The 21,079-nt window shown below is 57.9% G+C and overlaps 9 protein-coding genes across 9 annotated transcripts; 5 read left to right on the top strand and 4 right to left on the bottom strand.

Annotated features, from left to right (window-relative positions):
• Window positions 1-260: 260 nt before the first annotated feature.
• On the top strand, window positions 261-2,868 carry SODALDRAFT_362900 (hypothetical protein; the record flags this gene model as incomplete). Its single annotated transcript, XM_028614508.1, has 11 exons — window positions 261-350; window positions 537-679; window positions 760-793; window positions 1,122-1,297; window positions 1,430-1,475; window positions 1,623-1,673; window positions 1,784-2,052; window positions 2,105-2,413; window positions 2,517-2,584; window positions 2,665-2,762; window positions 2,842-2,868. 11 exons carry the CDS (start codon window positions 261-263, stop codon window positions 2,866-2,868), a joined length of 1,311 nt encoding a protein of 436 aa, XP_028463845.1.
• Window positions 2,869-2,911: 43 nt separating this feature from the next.
• Window positions 2,912-4,765, top strand: SODALDRAFT_320498 (kinase-like protein; the record flags this gene model as incomplete). Its single annotated transcript, XM_028609541.1, has 3 exons — window positions 2,912-2,932; window positions 3,128-4,518; window positions 4,615-4,765. 3 exons carry the CDS (start codon window positions 2,912-2,914, stop codon window positions 4,763-4,765), a joined length of 1,563 nt encoding a protein of 520 aa, XP_028463844.1.
• A 744-nt stretch (window positions 4,766-5,509) lies between these two features.
• On the bottom strand, window positions 5,510-8,128 carry SODALDRAFT_316308 (tRNA pseudouridine synthase D; the record flags this gene model as incomplete). The annotated part of the gene is made up of 2 exons (XM_028609310.1): window positions 5,510-7,940; window positions 8,004-8,128. The coding sequence occupies 2 exons, from the start codon at window positions 8,126-8,128 to the stop codon at window positions 5,510-5,512; spliced, it is 2,556 nt and encodes an 851-aa protein (XP_028463843.1).
• Window positions 8,129-8,590: 462 nt separating this feature from the next.
• On the bottom strand, window positions 8,591-10,030 carry SODALDRAFT_328420 (uracil-5-carboxylate decarboxylase). The gene has a single exon (XM_028610686.1). The coding sequence runs from the start codon at window positions 9,846-9,848 to the stop codon at window positions 8,682-8,684; it is 1,167 nt and encodes a 388-aa protein (XP_028463842.1). The 5' UTR covers window positions 9,849-10,030; the 3' UTR covers window positions 8,591-8,681.
• Window positions 10,031-10,588: 558 nt separating this feature from the next.
• SODALDRAFT_328418 (2OG-Fe(II) oxygenase superfamily protein) lies at window positions 10,589-12,018 on the top strand. The gene is made up of 3 exons (XM_028610685.1): window positions 10,589-10,805; window positions 10,891-11,732; window positions 11,824-12,018. The coding sequence occupies exons 1-3, from the start codon at window positions 10,764-10,766 to the stop codon at window positions 11,954-11,956; spliced, it is 1,017 nt and encodes a 338-aa protein (XP_028463841.1). The 5' UTR covers window positions 10,589-10,763; the 3' UTR covers window positions 11,957-12,018.
• A 339-nt stretch (window positions 12,019-12,357) lies between these two features.
• On the top strand, window positions 12,358-14,082 carry SODALDRAFT_328416 (hypothetical protein). The gene is made up of 3 exons (XM_028610684.1): window positions 12,358-12,448; window positions 12,525-12,682; window positions 12,757-14,082. Exons 1-3 carry the CDS (start codon window positions 12,410-12,412, stop codon window positions 13,946-13,948), a joined length of 1,389 nt encoding a protein of 462 aa, XP_028463840.1. The 5' UTR covers window positions 12,358-12,409; the 3' UTR covers window positions 13,949-14,082.
• Window positions 14,083-14,139: 57 nt separating this feature from the next.
• SODALDRAFT_320494 (PTPLA-domain-containing protein) lies at window positions 14,140-15,027 on the bottom strand (the record flags this gene model as incomplete). Its single annotated transcript, XM_028609540.1, has 3 exons — window positions 14,140-14,231; window positions 14,304-14,654; window positions 14,793-15,027. 3 exons carry the CDS (start codon window positions 15,025-15,027, stop codon window positions 14,140-14,142), a joined length of 678 nt encoding a protein of 225 aa, XP_028463839.1.
• A 621-nt stretch (window positions 15,028-15,648) lies between these two features.
• Window positions 15,649-17,168, bottom strand: SODALDRAFT_381303 (alpha/beta-hydrolase). Its single transcript, XM_028615159.1, has 3 exons — window positions 16,584-17,168; window positions 16,322-16,498; window positions 15,649-16,192 (listed from the first exon to the last, which is right to left on the bottom strand). The coding sequence occupies exons 1-3, from the start codon at window positions 16,962-16,964 to the stop codon at window positions 15,890-15,892; spliced, it is 861 nt and encodes a 286-aa protein (XP_028463838.1). The 5' UTR covers window positions 16,965-17,168; the 3' UTR covers window positions 15,649-15,889.
• Window positions 17,169-19,356: 2,188 nt separating this feature from the next.
• Window positions 19,357-20,376, top strand: SODALDRAFT_362891 (hypothetical protein; the record flags this gene model as incomplete). Its single annotated transcript, XM_028614507.1, has 1 exon — window positions 19,357-20,376. The coding sequence occupies one exon, from the start codon at window positions 19,357-19,359 to the stop codon at window positions 20,374-20,376; it is 1,020 nt and encodes a 339-aa protein (XP_028463837.1).
• Window positions 20,377-21,079: the final 703 nt, after the last annotated feature.

Here is a 21,079-nt window from a genome sequence, read left to right as displayed (position 1 = left end):
TCGCGATAAGCCGATAAGCAGATAAGATAGCAGGCCCCGCCGATGGGTTCCTGGACGGCTGACGAAGCCACCGGCTGTCCACCAATGAAAGATTAGGAGTTACTGGTTCGAATGCTTTACTTTACCTAGGTAGTTTACGCGCGCGCTTGGAGACATGAACAGGGTGTTGTTTCGTGATTTCGATTTCCCACGCTTCAAAATCCCGGCAAAGCAAATGATAGGCTACCCACGGGAATCGTGGGGATCGGCAAGATATAACAATGCAGCCATTGCAACGCCCAAAGCTCGAAAGGTGTCAGGGTGAAATCGAGCCTGGAAGCGCCAGCTGCAGACAAAAAACCCCTTGGATGGTGCGTAAGAACATCGATCGGCTTTGGAGCACTGCCAATACCTTAGGCTGGTTGGTCCACTAAGTCCTATGAAGTACAGAGTACTTCGCTCCATTCAAGGGACACGGCAAGGTAGGAGTGGACAAGGCTTCCTGAATGGATAGAATTTAACGAGAGGCGATCCTATTATCCATTTTCTCACCTCAGACGAAACGACTTGACATGACATCTTCTTTGTTGATCATGCAGTCGGGCAAGCCCGAACCTCAGTCAGCACCCAGAACCCGCTGCATGAAGGGCCGCCATTCGACCACGTCTAGGACACCACAGCCTTGGAGGGCAGCCTGGAAGTAGAAATAGTTGCAACACTGTTTTATTTCTCTTTTCGTTTTGCTTTTTCTTGGACCAACCCTATTGCGTCGTGGCCGAGAACTGCCCCCGGCCAACGTCGTATTGGCACGGCTGTACAGAGGGCAATGTGGTTGACCAGGGCAGTCCTATTCGCTTTATATTGAAATGAGATGGACGTGAAGTTTTGGGAAGACGAACGGTAGCGAGCTGCAAGTTTTCGGGTGGCCGGGATAACAGGAGATTATTAGGATGTCAAAATATTCAATGGGTGGTAAGCCGGGACGTACGAATCCGAATAGGACTTCATACCTTTTCTTTAGTGTATTATGAATTCGGAGTACATCGACACGACACGTCTCCCATAGTAGCGCCTTGGAGCTTTGCTTCACTAAAAGGTATTTGTCTCTTATTTAACTCGCCCTCGCTCAAGCCTCCATCCAGCGGGTCGTTTTTAGCGCCCTCCACGGCGAGTGTGGGTCTCAGATCCCTGACGACATATATTCGTGTCCGTACTCCGTCCTCCTGAACATTGGCGTGGACCTACACGTACTGCAGGGCTGCTCGAACCCGTGCCCCCTCCAATATTGGGTCCGGACCACTGAGATTCTCGGTCGCCCGTGAATACTTAATACTTCGCACCGTTGAGCGTCAAGTGCCTGCCACGACCCACGACCCACGACCACTCTTTTTACCGGCTATCCCCGCTATTTCCTGTCGGATGCTTTGGGGCCGCCCACGTTTCGTAACAGAGCGGACGCCAACGGTACCAACGGTACCAACGGTTTCTGGTACTGGGTAAGGTAGTCAGGGGCATAAGCGTTTGTACCTGATTTAAGGACGTCGTACCCATCTAAGTACGTGTACCGAGTACCGAGTACGGAGTATGTACACAGCTAGGTCGTGGCTTCCTGCTTGTCTCTGATTCCTCTGCTCTTGCTTCAGCTTCGCGGCTACAGACTCATTACGAAGACCCCAGAGAAAGGCGTCCAAGTCGTGCGATCCCCTCTCCTCCCTCTCCTCCCTCCACATTTCTTCTCCTCTTCACCTACCAACCTCGACCTACCTTTCCCCCCACGCACACGCACCACACACCACAACCACAGACACACATCAAACCAACTGTCTCTTCCGTTTTCTTGCTTTATTCATCGCAAACTCCCAAACCACTTTTCCATTCTCTTCGGCCTCCTCTTTTAACAGGCCACGCGTCAGAACCATCATCGGCGAACCGCTACTCCGCTACTGTAACAGAAATCCCGCCCCCGAACCTCCCACCTCCCACCTCATCGGCTCGGATAATTTGTGCCGTTTCTCGCAATCAATCGAACCAACCGACTCCATCACCTGCACCCGTGCATAATACATTACCTTCGTTCAGCCGCCCTCTTTCTCCCCCCTCCTTTCCATCTCTCCGTTTGCTGCAGGTCCATTCTCCCGGAACTCTTCCATATCAACTCTTGTGCATCGCAGTCAGCTATCCGAGTCGAGTTGAGACCAAGTCCGGCAAACGAGCTTCCATACGAAAACCTCCCTCTTGCTGTTGTTGCGCTACAACGGCAAAGCCAACTAACTGCATCGTATCGCATCGTCCGCATCAACTTCCCTCACTGGACCCTCACCTTCAACGCCCCCTCTTTTTCCTCCTCTGGCGCTAGGTCCCGCTCCCAACCCCACCCGAGAGCCCAAGACGGGTCACCTCCTCGGCCTAGCCCTGGGAGTCTGGGAAGCTGGGAGTCCTGGGAATCCTGGCAGCCCTGAAAGCCTCGAGAGCCCTGAGACAAAGGGACTTTCATTTCTTCTTCAACTCCACTACTTTACGCAACACAAACGCCCAAGCCGTCCCTCACCTCACCCTTCCGACTCGATCGACTGCAAGAAAAGAAGGGACAGAGAAAAGGGAAGCAGTTAAAAAAAAACCTCGCCGGCGCTGTACTCGGTTAGCAAACTCGCCAGTTTGCTCTGCCCTGACTGATTTGGCCCCCAGTCTCTTTGTTTCGCTGTCATCGTTTCGTACTCACTACCCAACCCAGCGACCGTCGTGTCAAGCTCGACCTGAAGCATCATCGATCAACCTTGTTATCTGTGCCTCATCTACCGCTCTTTGTCTCTAACTGCCTCGGACTGCGCCAAAAAAGACGCTCCCTCTGGACAGCTGTTTCAGATCTCGAATCCCTTCGGAGATTTCTAATCGGTCTTGACTGCTCGACTCTCTTGTCACTCTCGCGCCTACCATGGAGCCAACATCACAACAGGTACGATTGTTTCTTCCCCCTTCTTCCTTACCCCCCCCCCCCCCCCCCCCCCCCCCCCCCCCCCCCCCCCCCCCCCCCCCCCCTTTCACCGGTTCAAAGTGTACTTCTAGTTGTCCTTAATTTTCCTTCTCTTTACTCTTTACTTCTCGCTCATTACTCTGCTCCATGCTTCTAACCGCACTTTTGCCGCATCAGGTTCCCAACTCGACAAATTCGCAACCAGCTTCTGTACCGACCATGGCCTCGCCAGTGCCCCTCCTCCGTCCTGCGATGCCTGGGGGTGCTAGGTCCAACAGCGGCTCTCGGACCCCAAGACTCGGTCTCGCCATCCCCCCTTCTCCCAATGCAAAGCCCGTCGTCCAGCCTCTCCAGGCCGTTCCTTCGAGGCCTCCTCTGCCCACCCTCCACCTCGCCACGCCCAAGGGCAGTCAAGTCACGCCCTATGAACAGCCCCCGAGACTCATTACCGGTTCTCAACCCGGTCAGTCGGCGAGTGGGGGGAGCGAGAGCAGCGCCGCCCACTCAAGGTCGGGCAGCTTCGGTCCCCTCGACGGCCGTGCCAGCAACCCCACGTCGGCCGGCTCACAATACTCCGCCCTGTCCTTCGCTTCAAATTATGGCATCGGAGCGCCGAGGCCGCAGGGTACGCCGGACCCCGCCTCCGCCGTCGGTTCCCTCTATTCCGAAAGGAGCGAGGGCGGTGTCGGCATGGAGAGGGACAACAGCCTGCAGGGTCTCGAGGCCTTTGATAAGCTGACGCTGGAGCGCGCGAGGACGTTGGACGTGGAGGACCTGGACGACGAGGGCTGGCGGATTGCCAGCATGGAAAACAGGGTCATCCAGCTGGGCAACCTGGGCGAAGGTGCCGGAGGTGCCGTGACCAAGTGCAAGCTGAAGGGCGGCAACACCGTCTTCGCCCTCAAGGTCATCACCACCACGCCCGACCCCGACGTCAAGAGGCAGATCGTCCGCGAGCTCAATTTCAACAAGGAATGCGCCTCGGAGCACATCTGCCGCTACTACGGCGCCTTTGTCGACCCTGCCACGGCCACCATCTCCATCGCCATGGAGTGCTGCGAAGGCGGATCCCTCGACAGCATCTACAAGGAGGTCAAGAAGCTGGGCGGCCGCACGGGCGAGAAGGTCCTGGGCAAGGTCTCCGAGGGCGTGCTGAGCGGGCTGACCTACCTGCACAGCATGCGCATCATCCACCGCGACATCAAGCCCTCCAACATCCTGCTCTGCCGCACCGGCGACGTCAAGCTCTGCGACTTTGGCGTCTCGGGTGACTTTGGGACCAAGGGGGAGGCCAACACCTTCATCGGCACCAGTTACTACATGGCGCCCGAGCGCATCACGGGCCAGAGCTACACCATCACCTCCGACGTCTGGTCTACCGGTGTCACCTTGCTCGAGGTCGCCCAGCACCGGTTCCCGTTCCCCGCCGACGGCACCGAGATGCAGCCTCGTGCGGGTCTCATTGATCTTTTGACCTATATTGTCCAGCAACCCATTCCTAAGCTCAAGGATGAACCCGACGCCAAGATATTCTGGAGCGACAATTTCAAGTATTTCATCGAGTGCTGGTAAGTCGCTGCCTTGTCTTTTTCTTCCGTTATGGAAACCGTTTGGCTGACGACCACCCCCCCCCCCCCCCCCCCCCCCCCCCTCTTCCCATGTAGTCTCGAAAAAGAACCCAACCGCCGTGCCAGCCCTTGGCGGATGCTCGAACATCCCTGGATGGTCGAAATGCGATCCAAGCGTGTCAACATGGCCAAATACCTTGCCCAAGTCTGGGGCTGGGATGAAGTGGCAAAGAAGCCCGCCGAGTAACCTCACCCGGCTCACCCGTGTCTTCCTCTCATACTGCAGCATCGCTTGGAGGTAGACGAGGCCACGACATTCATACTAGAACAATCCAACACATATTTTTGTCACAATCACAAAATTACACCGCAAACAAACCCCGATAAAGGTACAACGATTTCACGACACCAATTCCCACCGGAACCTCATACAAAAATCAGTTTAATTTCCCATGTCTACATTGTTTTCACACCTCCATACCACAACGCAAGACATGCCTCCGAAAGGCAGAGTCGTCCACTTGATTTCACCTTTGTCGAAATGGTCATTCCAAAAGAACGAACTCATATACAACGAACTAGCATTTGGAAAGCTTTCCAACCCATTTTGCAAGAGATATCTTGATACATCGATACATTTTATTCTTTGTCGGTGGGCACCGGTGGCCACCCCCTGAGTGGACAGACTCGTCGTTCATATTTGGAGAATGGACGCCGATGATGCGAGCGAGATTGAAATGGGTTTATGTTGAAACAACTGCCAAAATAACAGGATGAAGAGATGTTGGGGGAGCGCCTGGATGGATGTAAAGGAGGCAGCCGGGACAGGCACTGGATCCGCGGTTGAACAGATGGTGAGTTTCGTGGGCCGGCTGGACAACGGCGTGCTACAGGTTAAATGAGACGTGTTCAACTCTACGAGAGGGGCGGGTCGTGAGTTCTAAACGATCTGGACGGGCATCCGATCGATCCTCGTATATACATAATATGACTACCCAGTAGAGCTGGTCAACTCGGGCTTCGTGTCCGCGGCGTCATGGTCGGAGAAGCCCATCAGCTCCCGCAGCGCGACGGTGGCATAGGCACTCTTTGTGAGGCGGAAATGGACGATCACGGCCACCTTGTCCTTGGCCTTTTCCTCCCCCGGAACTTGCTTGACATGGGCCGGTTTTGTACTCACCGACGACGCCGATTCCCCCGTCTTATTTGTGCTGCCACCCTCATGGTCGACCTGCATGGCATCCGCTGCGGGAGTAGGCTCGCCGTTATGGGCATCACCATCACCATCACCATCATCATGCCCATCACCATGCCCACCCGCCTTGGCCTTCTTCGACTGCCTCCCCGCCTCCACGTCCTCGGGCTTCTCGCCACCCTCCTCCTTCCCGTCAGATTGATCTCGTTCGTCCTGCCACTTCCTCTTCCTCGCCACGGCAGCTTCCTCGGCCTGCGCCTTCCTCGCGGCCCTCACGCGGTCCAAGTCGGTGGGATGCATCTGCTCCTCGTCATCGGCGTACCGACGCACCTCGACGCGAGGCAGCGTCGGCGTCGGCGTCAGCGTCTGACCCTCCTCGGCCGCGGAGGGGAGGAAGCGCGTGGTCAAGTGCCGGTAGTGGCCCGGCAAGCTAAACTCGCGGTGGCGGCGGCGCATGTCGTGCGGGTCGAGCGCGCCGTTCTCGGGGCGGCGCATGAACGCGGCGTAGAAGGCCCCGATGTCGTTGGTCGGGTAGATGACGTTGTGGCCGGGGGACGGGAGGACGATGTCGTGGATGGTGTAGCGGCCTGATGCGGCTTCTTCGGCGGTTAGGGCGCGGGCGGTGGTGGTGGTGGGGTTGTCGGCGTCGGGTTCGGAGGTGATTTCGTCGGCTTGCACGGCTGCGGTGTTGCTGTCGTCGAGGACCAGGTCCCCCGCGACCACAGTATCACGGTAGACGGCCCAGCGACGGCTGGCGGCGTGGTTCCACACGAGCGACTGGTAGGCGTGGAGGTACATGTTGCGCAGCGGGCGGGGGATGCACAGCAGGGCGCCCTGGAAGTCGCGGCGGGACGCGCCGGGGGCGGCGCCGCGGGTGTGGCGGCCCAGGTGGCGGATGACGGCGGCCTCGGCGGCGAAGCGGCGCGGGAGGAAGCGGAGGGCCTCTTCGGCGGAGGCGCCGTCGCGCTGGAAGGCGCGGCAGGCGCGGGCGCGGTTGAGCTCGTCGCGGACGTGGGCCTCGGCGGGGAGGTCGCGGCCGTCGTTGTCGTTGTCGTTGTCGCAGTCGCAGGCGCGCTGGGCGGCGTGGTCGTCGTAGGCTAGGATGGCGGCGACGGCGGACTCGTAGTCGGAGTTGAGGATGCGTTGGCCGACCTCGTGGGTGCCGATGGCGTGGGTGCCGAAGCGCTGGTGGCCGTAGTAGTGGATCCAGCCGCGGGAGGCCATGGAGGCGAGGGCGGAGGTGGCGCAGGCGCGGATGGCCTCCTGACGGTCGGCGGGGGTGAGTTTGTCGTCCTCGTCGTCGTCCTCGTCGTCGTCAGGGACGAGCCGGCAGTTCTTCAGGGTGATGACGAATTCGTTGCCCTGGAGGGCACCGAGGTGTAGTCCTGTCGAGGCGTAGCGGTAGTCGCCGGTCCAGACGCCGTGGAGGCGCGTGTAAGCTCCCGCGACGGTCTCGGCCTTGACGCCGCGGACGGAGCAGCGCTGCGTGGTGGCGGCGCGGCGGTCCTTGGTCCCGGCGAAGACGAAGATCTGGGGCTTCAGGTAGAGGCAGCGGGCGAGCTGGCGGGCCGTGTCCATGGTGTCGCGGTTCTCCTTGTAGATGGTGAAGTGGAGGTAATCGCCCTCCCCTTCGGCGTTGACCTTGCCGGCGCCCTTGCCGCGCCGGGTCTTGTTGTTCCTGGAGGAGGAGCGATTCTGCTGCGGGTTGTGGGCCTTGGGAGGGCGCGGCGGCCGTCCCGCGGCGACGATAATGGCAGCGCCGCCCGGGGTGGTCGCGGAGGTGTCGGCGGTGGTGTCTACGAGAGAGCGGAAGATGCGTCGGACGTTGTGGTGGATTTTGGCGCGCTGGTCCTTGTCTTCGATGGGGGTTGTCCTCGCCGGCACGGGGATGGGCTGCTTGGTGGCGGCAGCACGATAGATAGCAAGGACATCCTGGGTGAAGGATTCGCTCGTCAGATCGGCCAGAGTCTGCATGTCTTCTGGGGACACTTCGGGCGGCTCTTCCTTTTGTTGGTCGGCGGCCTGGCCATTGGCTTTGGCTTCGGGTTTGACGTCGCCGGGTGGTTGAGAGGAGGCAGCATCCTTGGGTTCGGGGAGAGACGGTCTATACGAGTCTCCGGTCTGTGAGGAATCCAATGGCGGGTTAGGCTGATCGGCTAGCCTCGTGTCTTTGAGATGTAGAACGGTGCCATCTGTAGCGATCTCGTTGACCTGAAAATCAGTATATCTGTTTGTTCTGACTGTTAGTCTCGGTCCGACGACTCCGTGGGGGATATGTTCCGGGAAACACAACCTAACTCGAAGCTCTCCTGTCCAAGCCTTCATCTTGGGGGCAATCCTTTCAGTAATTCCAAGGGTCCTGTCCAGACGACCATGGCTCTGGCCGCTTGGGCGAGGAACGGTTTGTGTTGTCATGTTGTCGGGTAAATGTAAATGCTCATGAGTTTGTGAGATGTTTCGCAAAGTGGATGAGGAGGAAGTTGAATTGTAATGAACAAGAAGATTCAATGAGGTTTTTGGTCTTTCCGGCAATGAATCTAAGAAGAAAAATGAAGGTTGGCCATAAAATGGGGACTCAATGCCGCCTTTCTACTTGTTTTACTCGGATGTGATGAAGATGGATGAAGATGAAGGATGAAGATGAGGACGTGAAGACCTCGAGTCGAGTTTGATATGAGGTACGTACTTTTTCATCCGATCAAGCCACATTTCACCAGCCACAAATGCACGAGCCATATACCGGGGTACTTTCTGTTGGGCGGTGCCAGCCACCAGGCAGCACCTGTGTGTATCTAGTCTCCACAGCTGCTAGAGCAGGGGATATTCTTCCTTCTACACATACCTTAGTGTTTACACATCAACAGTCATGCAGACATATCCCTGTTCGACCTTCGATACATTCTACGTTGTATATACCAAGGTACCTTACCTTACTGAGGACTCGACCAGGAAGAGCTGGCGCACCAACTCATAATGTAGCCGGCTGGTCCATCTCCAGACGCAGTATCCTGACAGCATTCTCCCCCATGATCCCCCTCGCCTCCTCCGAGTCCTCCCCGACAGCATCCATCACAGCCCGCGCATTGAGCCCGACGCTCTCCCACTCTCCCTGCTCGTCCGACTCCAGCGGAGGGAAAAACGGGTGGTCGGTCCCGAACATGAGCCGCCCAGCACCACCCGCCGCCCCAATGGCCGCCTTGAGCCCGACCTCGGAGTAGACGACGGCATCCAAGTAGACCTGCTCCCTCAGAACGTCCCAGATGGTCCTGCGCCCCTTCCCCTTCCCCGCCCGGCCCTCGCGGAGCAGCTGCCCGTCGTGGACGATGCAGCTCTCGATCCGACCCGCCAGGAAAGGGAGCGTGCCCCCGCTGTGGGCCAACAGCATGCGCAGCGCGGGCACGGCGTCGAAGACACCGGCGAGGTACATCCGCGCCACGGCGACGGTGGTCTCGACGGGGAACCCCAGGGCGAGGGGGAGGACGTGGCCGTACTCGGCGGCGGCGCGGGGGCCCCAGACCTCGTTGGGCAGGCCGTAGTGCGGGTGCAGGAAGACGGGGAGGTCGGCGTCGGCGAGGCGGCGGAGGATGGGGAGCAGGGCCGGGTCGTCGAGCCCCTCGCCCAGGCCGGAGGTGCCGAGGATGACGCCGCGGCAGTGGGGCAGGCCGCGCACGTGAGCGACCGACTCGAGGATGGCCGGGGCGGGGGCCGTGAGGGGGAGGGCGGCGAAGAAGAAGAGGCGGCCCGGGCGGGAGGCGCACATGGCGTCGAACTCGGCGTTGACTTGCCTTGCGAGACCCGGGGCGTCGTCGGGGGCGACGAAGTCGAGCCAGGGGTTGGCGAGGCTGAGGACGGAGATGTCGATGGCGTGCGTGTCCATGAAGTGCAGCTTCTGGGCCAGGTCGGCGTAATGGGGGGTCAGGGGTCGGCCCGGGGGTTGGACGGCGGCGGTCGGGTCGGCTAGGGCGGCGTCGAGGGCGGGTTGCTCGGCGGCGAGGAGGACGAGGCGTGGGTGGTCGGGGGCCTGGGGGAAAGACCGGACGACGGGGATCTCGGAGCGGGATCGGAGGATGTCGATGTAAGAAGGGGGGTACATGTGCGTGTGCACGTCCACGACGCGGGATTTTGTCGATGCCATGGTGGGTGACTTGAAAAGTGTGCAGGGGATTCCCGTTGCTCTGAGTCTGGTCTGGTCTGGTCTGGTCTGGTCTGGTCTGGTGTGAGTGTCGGCGAAAAGGGGGTGAGGCAGGGAAGAGAGGAGAAAAGGCAGAGTTGATGTACCTACGTCGTGATAGTACGTACCCTCGTGCGTTGTACGCTGTGATCCAACACGCAGACAATCGATCAAGGCCCCTTACCTTACCTAAGGTACTCCGTACATCTGAAGCAGATACAGCTTGCTACCTGCCTAGCCGGGTAGGTGAAGTACGGAGTACCCGGCAGATCAATTGTTGCCTTCCACGTCGAGTGGTACCTACCGTGCCGTACATGCTCCAACGTCCCGCGTTACCCCTCATCCCCTCCTCTTCCTTATCTCTCCCATCGCCATTGAAGCTTATCATCAGCATGTCCTGTAACCCGTCCTGTGACCTGTCCTGTAACCCGTCCTGTAACCTGTCCTGCATGCCCGAGGTGGGGGGTTGTGTCTCCGTACATCGGGGTACATCTAGGATAGTTCTCGACACCGCAACATGATAGGAATTTGATTAGGGTCCTGGTGCAACGGTATGTTCATTCAGGAACCTCAGGTAAAAGAAACCCCCCATCGGAGATGCTATGTTTGGACAATGTCTTTCTACCGAAGGTAGGTACTGCCTCAACCGCCTTCGCATCGACAACCGTCGACTTGCCCATGTCTGCACCTTACAACGTACCTTACACTTTACATCGCATCGAGGTATCGTCCTTTGTCGCTCGCATCTGTAGGAACATAAACTCGAACGTGAGCTTCGAAGAGTCGAAGAAGTCCTCTTAGGGACCATAGCCTCTTGCCAGGTTTCAACACACTCGAGTCTTTTCCACGCGTTACAACGACCAGACCGGAGTAGTAGCCATGGCCGCCGCCGCCGTCAGCAAGGAGGGCCTGTTCATCCCCGTCCGTCACGCACCCCAATCACTCACCCTCACCTCATATCCTCCTCGACCAGTGGAATGGTTTCTGTTAACACAATGCCCGCCAGCTCATCGACTTTGATGTCTTTCTCCACGGCAACGCTGCCGACCGTCTGGAAACCGCCAAGCGGATCCTCCACGGCTTCCAGACGGCCGGCTTCATCTACCTCAAGAACCACCCCATCACGCCCGCCACGCTCGCCCGCGTCTTCGCCACGTCGGCCGAATTCTTCGCCCAGCCCATGGACGCCAAGCTCGCCCTGGGCTGGACCACCCCGGAAGCCAACCGGGGTTACTCGGCCCCGGGCCGCGAGAAAGTGACCCAGATCACCGACGCCGCCGCCGTAGCCGCCGTCCGCGACGCCGCGCCGGATCTCAAAGAATCCTTCGAAATCGGCCGCGACAACGTCCCCGACATGCCCAACCGCTGGCCGGCCGAGGCCGCATCCGTCTCGGTCTCCTCCTTCCGACCCGTCATGCTCGACTTCTTCGCCCAGTGCAAGGCCTTCCACGACCACGTCATGCGCGCCATCGCCGTCGGCATGGGCCTCCCCGAGTCCTTCTTCGACCCCTTCACCGACGACGGCGAAAACACCCTCCGCCTCCTCCACTACCCGGCCGTCCGCCGCGGCGTCTTCGACGCGAACCCGAACCAGGTGCGCGCCGGCGAGCACAGCGACTACGGCTCCATCACCCTCCTCTTCCAGGACGACCGCGGCGGCTTGCAGGTCCGGAGCCCGCAGGGCGGCTTCGTCGACGCGACGCCCATCGAGGGGACCGTCGTGGTCAATGCGGGCGACTTGCTCGCGCGCTGGAGCAACGATACCATCAAGAGCACCATTCACCGTGTCGTTGAGCCTCCGCGGAAAGCCGGCGACAGCGGGGAGTATCCTTCTCGGTATAGCATCGCGTGAGTTCTACCCCCTACCTGAGTTCTACCCCTACCTGTTGTTGTAAATGTGTGTGTCGTGCTGACAAGAGAGTCGTTGCTGTGGGAATAGGTATTTTTGCAATCCCAACTTTGACAGCTACATTGACGCTTTGCCGGGGACATTCGCCTCGGAGGCCGAGAAAAAATACAAAGGGGTCAAGAGCGGCGATTACCTCGTGCAGAGATTGGCTGCCACGTACTGAGGGCGCGGAATTGCAAAGCGATGGCTGTGTTAGTGTAGTGTCGGTAATGCATAGAGCAGGCAAGAATTGTCCTTTTCACTTGAAGTTTCGCAGATCAATCCCTTGGGACGCTGGGATGCGTTTTTGCATGTCCCTTATTTGGTAAGGTAGGCGCCTAAGGTAAGGTAACCTTAGGTACGTCTGAGGACATGTCGGTACGAAGTAGTGTACGGAGTAATTGTGCGCCAAGGTACTTCGTCTGGTATCTAAGGTACCTAGGTAGATAAGGTACCACAGCGCCCCACACATAAAGGCTATCCGGCGTGGTGGGGTGGCTAGCGGGGTCCCCACCCTCCCCCCCCCTTGATGTTCCGTCAGCGACAAGTCCCGAGTATCGGAACCCTCTTCATTCACCCATACATCTCCATTATCCCTTCACTCAGATCATCCTTGGCCTGGGCGTCAGCCCTCAATATGAAGACATTGATCCTGTGTTTCATACACGGATTCAAGGCGAGTATACCCCGTCACTTGTGCTGGTGCTGGTGCTGGTGCTGGTGCTGGTGCTGACGACAATGGCGCTATGTAGGGTGGTGAGGACACCTTCGGACTCAAATCTCAGTTCACAAATGACTTGCGCTCTCTCGTTCAGGATGAGCTCCCTAAAATCGACGTCAAAGTTCTTATATACCCGAAGTATGAGACGAAGGGGGACCTGGGCGACTGCGTGAGTCGCTTTCGCGACTGGTATGCGTTGCCCGTTGTTCTATACCTTACCTACCCTCCTGCCCCCCCCTATTACCTACTTACTCACTCATCAGGCTGCTCGAAAAAGTCATCGACCTCGAGGTAGCTGCCGGAACCCCTTCCCCCACGGTGGACCCCTCCGTGCGTACCATTCTCCTCGGACACTCCATGGGCGGCATCGTAGCCGCCGAGACCGTCATAGGTCTCACCGCCGACCATCCCATATACACCGAAGACGGCATCGAGAAATCTACCGAAGCACCCACTTCGCTCAACGCCCTCATGTTCCCCTACATCCAGGGCGTCCTCGCCTTCGACACGCCCTACCTAGGCATCTCCCCTGGTGTCGTCGCCCACGGCGCCGAGGACCACTACACGACCGCTTCGGCCGCCCTGACCCAGCTAAGCGGCCTCGGCACCGCGCTCTGGGGCGCCACCTCCAAGTCAGGCGCCGGCGCCGCCTCGTCCTCGAGAAGCAACACCCCCCGTGCCGCCCTACCACCACCACCGCCGCCGCCGCCGCCGCCGCCGACAAACGACCAGCAGAGGCAGCAGCAGCAGCAGCAGCAACAACAACAAGACCAACAACGGCAAGCCTCCCCCTGGGCCAAATGGGGCAAAATCGCCGCCATAGCAGGGGGCGCCGCCGCCGTCGCCGCGGGCGGGGCAGCCGCCTACATGAACCGCGACCAGCTGACGCAAGGGTGGACGTGGGCGACCTCGCACCTCGAGTTCGTGGGCTGCCTCGCGCGGGGCGCCGAGCTGCAGAAGCGCGTGCGCTACATGGCGCGCCTGAGCCAGGAGCTCGACGTCGGCTTCGCCAACCTCTACACGCGGCTCGGGCGCGCCGCGGGGTCCAGGGAGGTCGGTGTTGTCGGCACCGTGCTGGGCAGGGACCGGACTTTCTGTAACTTGCCCAAACACCATAACCGCCGGGGGGGCGACGGGGACGTGGGCGCCGTGGGGTTGTGGCGGGAGGCTGTGAATGACGCTGCTACGGACGAGACGCTGGCGCACACGTCCATGTTTGAGCTCGCGCTGAACCCGGGGTATGAGGCCTTGGCTGAGGAGGCGAAGGCGCTGATTGTGAAGTGGACGAAGAACGAGTGGTATGAGCGTAGCGGGCCCGCCTTGGAAATTCAAATGGGTCCGGATCCGGATGGAGGGGAGCAGCAGAGGCCGGTTGGGCAGGCGCCGGGGCCTGGGCCTGGGCCTGGGGTGTCGAGGGGCGGGACTTTTGGGCTGGAAGATAACCCTTGGGCATGACAATGGTTGATAAACAAGAGTTGTATTAAGAATAGGGCGCCATGTTGGCTAAGTGATTCCCAGCCCTTCTTTTTGTTCCCCCAAAATACCCATGCGACCGACGAACCTACCCATTCTATATTTGTATCGTTTCGAGTCCGGGTCCTCTCTGCCCTTGTGTTCATTTGAATGCCGAGACGGCACTCGAGAATCTATCGAGTCTTCGCTGCCGATGCGTCGGCCTTCAGACTGCGCATGACCTTACGCCGCTGCTTCATCATATGCGTATACATGACATACGAGCCTACGAGCGCCAGCGCGCGTCAACATTACGGCCCTTTGACGAATGGGGCCCGCGCACAGTCCGTCCACTCACCTGGAATATAAATAGCCAAGATGGCATAGTTGATATAGGGGACCATCTCCCCGTACTCCCTCGCAGGCTCTGCCCCGGCGTAGATCATGGCGCATTCGCTCAGGATGCCGATGGGATACAGCACGAAGAAGGTGTTATAGCGAAGCCAGACCAGCGATTTAGGCTGGACCCCACTCAGCGACAAGGCGAAGAACGTGTATCGGATCACCTCGGTGACGCTCCAGGCCAGGAGCATGGAGGTGTAGAAGGGGCTGCGCGCCAGCCAGGGGAAAGGGTAGACGATGCCCCAGACGAGGAGGTAGCGGCTGGCGACCTGCATAGCCGTCGTGGAGAAGGGGGCGCGGACGACGCCTGTATCGAGAAGGAGAGGCGACAATTGGGTCAGCGGGTTCGGTGATCTTCGTGCTCACTCGTACGCGCTACGGGGCAGGATCCGATGCTGCAAGGCCGACAGCACCAGCACCCCAGACGCAGAGAAGAGATACGTACCGAGCAATGCGTGCAGAATCTCCATGCCGGCTATGGTCTGCGTCCATCTCGTCCAGTCGCCGACGCCGAGCCAGACGAAGCCGGGCCCGCGAAGCTGGTAGAGGGCTGCGGTGCGGCCGAGGACGACGAGCCAGGCGATGGCCGAGACGGCGTTGTACAGGATCAAGTAGCCCGTCTTGACGGGGGACGAGGGCCGCTTTTGCGGCTTGGCCGGCGCAGCTACAGTGTCGGCCATCTTGTAGACGACGTTTTCGGTGGAATTTCGAGAGTTGCGACGTTCGTTCTCGCTGTCCGTCCCTGCTGTTCGTGGAAGTTTGTTGAGGGCAAGCGCTTTGAACTAAGGGGAGGTGGTTTTTGGGTGAGAAGTCTCACTGCAGGATCGCTAGCTCGGTGTACAAAGTACAAAGCACAAAGTACAAAGTACGTAGACTCGTCGGTGGCCTGGAGAGGCCAGGCCCACTTGGCTCGGCCATTAATTGCGTTAAAACGAGAGACCCTGTTAGGTCTCGCAGTGTCTTATGTAAGCCTGCTTTTATTGATATTGCGAGGTAAGAAACGAGAAAATCGGACAGGACTCACAGGAGAAAGTCGTGGCGATGATGGCTGACACGATTCGCAGCCGACAAGTCTTTGACTGGCCCTGTCTCTCTGCTAGCCTGCCCTACATTCTTCGAGTTCTACGGGCCACTAGAATATTACACTCTTATTACATGTTAATCGGCTAAAGGTTCTGGGAGCGAGAATTGGTCTTTCGCCTCCATAAGGCACCAAAAAAGTCTCGGCTGAAAGTCCCAAAAACAAATCATAGATACAGGTGTCCTACAGTCCTATCACTGTTTTCTCTCTTCGGCTTGACAATAAGACAGCTCAGTATCCCAGGTCGGAAACGAGAGTCTCAATCCGCCGTCGGTCCTCGCCCCTTTCCCACTGGCAGATGATGCCATAAAAAAAAAAAAAAACGTCCATCAAGATGTATTTTAGATATAGCCTGCGCCCTGACGCCTATGCTCGCACAGATCGACTCCATATACGCCTCTCATGGCTCGAAACAACTTGGCCCTCGGCCCGTCATTCCGTCGAAGAAAATAAAATACGCTTCAGGAAAGGAGCAGCGCTAATGTTGTTCCCAGTGCCAAAAATCCGACGCCGTGGCTCGGCCTGCTGATCCAGTTGCCCGCGCTGGGCCTGTCGCCATGGGTCTCAAAGGGCTCACCCGCCGTCGAGTTAATGCCCAGCCGTTGCTGGATGAACCTGAGGGCCGAGCCTCCGTATTTGACGGGGTACGTGCCGTGTGTGAGTTCGCTGTCGCCTTGCGAGCAGTACAGGTCGCCGGCGTCGCAGTATGATCGGATCCTGTCGGCGTATGTTTCGCATACGAAGCCTTCTTGCCGGGCTGCGAACTGGAGGCAGGGTCAGCTTCGATGGCCGAGAGTCGCGAAGAGGAATGTGTCTGAAGAAAGAAAGAAGAAAAAAGAAAAGAAGAAAGAAGAAAAAAAAAAAAAAAGGAGCACAGGTGGGACAAGACTTACTCCGCCCAACTCTGCTGTGCCAACATTATACGGCATCCCGCCGATGAACCGCGGGTTCCCGAACCAAATCACGGCGGCAATCTTCTTCCCTATCTCCGGTGGCATGAGAATCGTATCTGTCACCAGGCTGGGGGGGTCGGGTCCCCCGCAGAGTACGTCGTCTATAATTTGTGCACCCTGTACAGTCGGGTCCCAGCGTTAGCGCTTCCGCCCTGTCATTCGAATGCCCCAAGCAAAGTCGTTCTTCTTTCGAGGGACGTACCGTCGAGTAGCCGACCAAGATCATCTTGGTCTCCGGACAGCGGTCGAAAATCCGCTGGGTTTCGTTCATCAAGACCCCAAGACCGTACGAAACGCTCGCATGGTAGTCGTCGCCGCCGAGGGCAGGGTACTTGAGAGGCTCGGCCGTGACCTCGGGGAGGTTATCGAGCAGCATGGTGACGAAGGGTTCCGTGGAACCGTAGCCCATGTCTGCGTTTGCTTCTCGCGCGCCGATGATGTGTAATGCCGAGCATTCGGAACTCGACTGCCGAGCATCGAGGCGGCTGCTGCTGCTGCTGCTGCTGGAGGCCGGCCACGACGGCGACGCAGAGGCGACCGCCCCGGCGGCCAGGATGATCGAGGAAGTTATTCTGGGCCTCATTGTCTGCAGGCCTGGGGGGTTTGTTGTTTATCTGTTTCCTCTTCGTTTGCCTGGTGCGCCTGGAGAGAGAGAGAGAGAGACAAAAGAAGGCGAGAGGGGCGGATCGACTGGTACCGAGCCCGGAAACCAGAAAAGTGCCGGAGCACGGGGTATAAAAGATTACATTAAGGTCATGCGGACTTGGCCACGCCCTTTCAAAACTCGACATGCATACATAAATTAAACGGGCCAGGGGAGGCAGAGCAGCAGAAAACGGGGACTCCCGACTGAAGGTGGCCCTCTCCTTTTGCCTCCTCTTCCCCCCTGTCGAGGCACGCCGTACCTTTACCGAATCCAGGCTTTCCTCACGCTAATATGTACCCAAGCTGGCACCGTTGAGCCTGCAGGCCCTTCAATTGGCGTGCGCTCGGACGTCTTGGAAACAACGGGCTGGAAGGCCTGCATTGTGGAGGGTCTGGGGATGGAGAGTGCGGGGAGGCTGGAAGAAGGGGGCCCGAGGAGAGAGAAGGCCAAGACAAGTCATGCCGGAAGCACCCACACACGCACACACAACTCTGCAGATTTCTGACTGTGACTGTGACTGTGACTGTGTGACAAAACAACTACAACGTACGACGTACATACGTAGGTACTCCGTTCGTGCTGAAACAAGCCCAACGCAAAGGATTAGCACCGGTATGACGGAATAGAGTAGCAGCGGGTGGCGTGTATACAGTACTTTGTAGGTCCGACAACCAGTCTTAGGTACCTTACCTTAGGCACGGTAGGTAAGATACCTTAGGTTACCTTATTCCATTCCAGGTTACGATGGGATCGTAATCTCATTACCTTAATTACTTCCTAGGTACAGTGGGTAAGCAATAATTTCGGTATATTTCAAAGATCCAGTGATTCGTTACTTTTGTAATATGATATGATTTTGCCACTGATAGAAAAATGTGCCTCCAAAGCTTCGAAGCATTCTACTTGGGTTATCACGAAACTTTTGCTCACTAGTGCACTGTACGTACCTCGAGCTAAAAGCAAAAGAAAAGCCAGGAAATCCACGGCTGCCCAAAGCAAGGGAATGATTGGTACGGTACAGACACGTAATTAGTGTAGAAGAAACCAGCACTGGGGCTCGGATCCTCAAGCAAGTCGAGCCATGCGGTGTGTCTGGGGTTCGGGGTGACAAGGGTTGCATGTCGTCTCGCCCCCGTTCATGCCCGTTCATGGGGACGGACGCCAGCAGCCCGCAAGCCGCGACACATTAGTTCTACCCTGCAGGCTCACCACGACCAATTTGGCGATAATTAGTGCTTGCTTTTTAGTTCGAGCAAAAGGTTAAGAATAACCCGGAAGGGAAGGACGATGATGTTCGGAAGAGGCGAGAGACAAGAGGCATGCACTAGGGCTGAAAACGGCGAACCCCGCACTCGAGAGAGCCATGGATTTTATCGCTGACCCCTGAGGAGGCTGCGTGATAGCACGCTACAATGGGTACTTCAATAGGTCGAGTCGTTCGTCCAGGCAAAGCAATTCCATCGGGCACACGATTCGTCCCCGCTTCAAACATTCAGGCAGGCAGGGTAAGACAAAAGGGCAGCCGGTCCGTCGTTTCGTTGATCTTCGCCGATCGTCGATCTGGGGATAGGCTCACAGGCGTGTCGTGTGATTGATGGTTGATATTCCCCTCGAGAGAGGATCGCTGTGCTGGGGGGTCTGGCTGATGGGTATATCCGCAGAACCCGGAGACCTGCACTTACCTTATATAGAGACACATGCACTTCATGCAGAAGTGGAATGAGTGCGTAGCCCATCATGTTTGCAACCAAGGTTGTTATGTAATTAGTACCTTGGTTGTATTATGAAAGCAATGTTAATGCCTTCGTCTTAAATTAGTATTGAGCTACATGGCTTGTTCAGCATTGGAGCTACGGAGAAGTGTGATTTTGGAGTCACGAGAAATACCACGTGAAGTACTTCGCAGGTGCGTCCTTCGTCACTGCATGCATCAGGTACACGTGTACCTTAGGTAATACAAATGACGTCTGTCTTGGCTCTTGGCTTGGCAGACCTCTGCGTTCCTGTCTTTTTCCACCACGTCGACCAAAGTGACCTTCTCGACGTACTCGGTAAAAAGCGTTGCGGAAACCACATGAAGATTGGAAACATAACAAAACACCGCAAAGTTCCCAGAGACCAGGATTAAAGACAACCTGCTTTCCAATCACGTAATTACAGACATTGACAACAAAGGCAAACGCCCGTCCCGCCCGCGAGACCAGAGTTCATGATTATGAAGCTCCATTCCGCCTTCTCTTTGTCGGTTACTCGGTGATCCGTGATACGTAGCAGAAGGTAGTGCTCTAGGACCTGCGTCTTCCCGCACCTCGCACCTCGCACCTCCACAATGGCCTCTCACCCTCCCTCGCCCCCACGAGAGGCGCAAGTCGCCGACTCCAAACCCAACGATACAAAGTCCGAAGATCATCGAACACCCGAGCCAGAATCCAGCACCTCGAGTCTCCAAAACGAGGATCAGGAAAAACGGGACTCGTCACGCGACCGAACAGATTCTCACGAACCCCCCGAATCTCTAGAGTCAGGCGAGGCCTCTCCAAGCTCTCCGCGTTCCCGTTCGGAAAACACACCTGCCGAAGACGACGACGACGACGACGACGCCGCCGCCGCGCGTACCTCGTCCGACGCGCCCGCACCTCCCCTCCCCAACGAACCGCCCCCTCTCCCCAGCGAGCAACCTCCCGCCACCGAAGACGACGGCTGGGACTTCCACTGGGACGCTCACCACCAGGCCTACTTCTTCTACAACCGCTTCACCGGCGCCTCGCAGTGGGAAAACCCACGCGTACCCTCCAGCAGCAGCAAAACAACAACGACAACAACGACAGCGACAGGGGCCCAACCGCCCCCCCAACCCGCCGCCCCATCCGACCCCTCGCCCTCCTCCTTCTCCGTCGCGGCGGCCTCATCATCCTCATACCCCACAGCCCCGCCTCCACCCCCTTCCACCAGCCCGGTCGCGGGGGGCTACAACCCCGCCATCCACGGCGACTACGACCCAAACGCCTGGTACGCGCAACCCGCCGGACAAGACGGCGACGAGGCCGCCCAGCAACAACAGCAGCAGCTCGCGATGCTGGCCGACCCGACCGCCCTGGCGACCTTCAACCGCTTCACGGGCGTCTTCCAGCGGCAGGACGAGGGTCCCGAGCGGCACTCGGACGAGGCGAAGAGCCGGCGCCAGATGCACGCCTACTTTGATGTCGATGCTGCCGCGAATGCCCATGACGGCCGCAGCCTCAAGGCCGAGCGGTCGGGGAAGAAGCCCAGCAAGGCGGAGCTGAAGCAGTTCAAGGAGAAGAGGCGGGCGAGGAAGGAGGAGAAGAGGAGGGCTTGGTTGAGGGACTAGGAGGGGAAAGCGGGATGGATATGGATGCCCTGTTCTGCATTATGGCTTGCTACATACTCCGTTCATGGCCATGGATAGGAGCACGGCAGCTTGGGGGAGATTTTTCTTGTGGTGTCTTCGCTCCCATCGCCATCGGGGTTTCGAACCTTTTTTACCTGGATGGTGCATTTTCAAAGGGGCGAAGCGCGGCGGGTTGGAGCTGGCCGCATATGGCTTGCACTACTCTCCTCTTCCCCCCTTTTGTAGTCTCAACTTGGGTCTACTCTTACATATTTTCTACTCTCCTCTTTTTTCTTCTTCTACACCTATACAGCATATAGGACGGCGTTGGGACAGGAAGTGGCACCGTTGAGCGGTGATGGGGCTGTATTGATAGAAGGAAAGACGCATGATGCGAAGAACGCTGAAAGAAATCATTGGTCAGATGTTCAATTCACCGGGCTTCTGATTAATGTCCTTTTCATGCGTACTCCTGCCGAAAACTGTCCTGGAAATAGGCAGATGGACGTCAAGTTGAGCATCTCATTAGGTAGATAGGTGTCACTACTGTACTAGAAACCCAAAGCGGTTCAGACGAGACGGGATCGTCAACTGGCTTGGCCGCCGCCATTCTCAACATCCTTGAATAGTTGAGCCAATATACCCAAGTTGTTTCGACGATAGAGAACAGAGAACGTCGTGACTACGAGCCTGGGGGGGGGGG

Source organism: Sodiomyces alkalinus (genome assembly GCF_003711515.1).
Source record: "Sodiomyces alkalinus F11 unplaced genomic scaffold SODALscaffold_10, whole genome shotgun sequence".
Classification (NCBI taxonomy): domain Eukaryota; kingdom Fungi; phylum Ascomycota; class Sordariomycetes; order Glomerellales; family Plectosphaerellaceae; genus Sodiomyces; species Sodiomyces alkalinus.
This window is presented reverse-complemented; position numbering and strand designations above follow the sequence as displayed.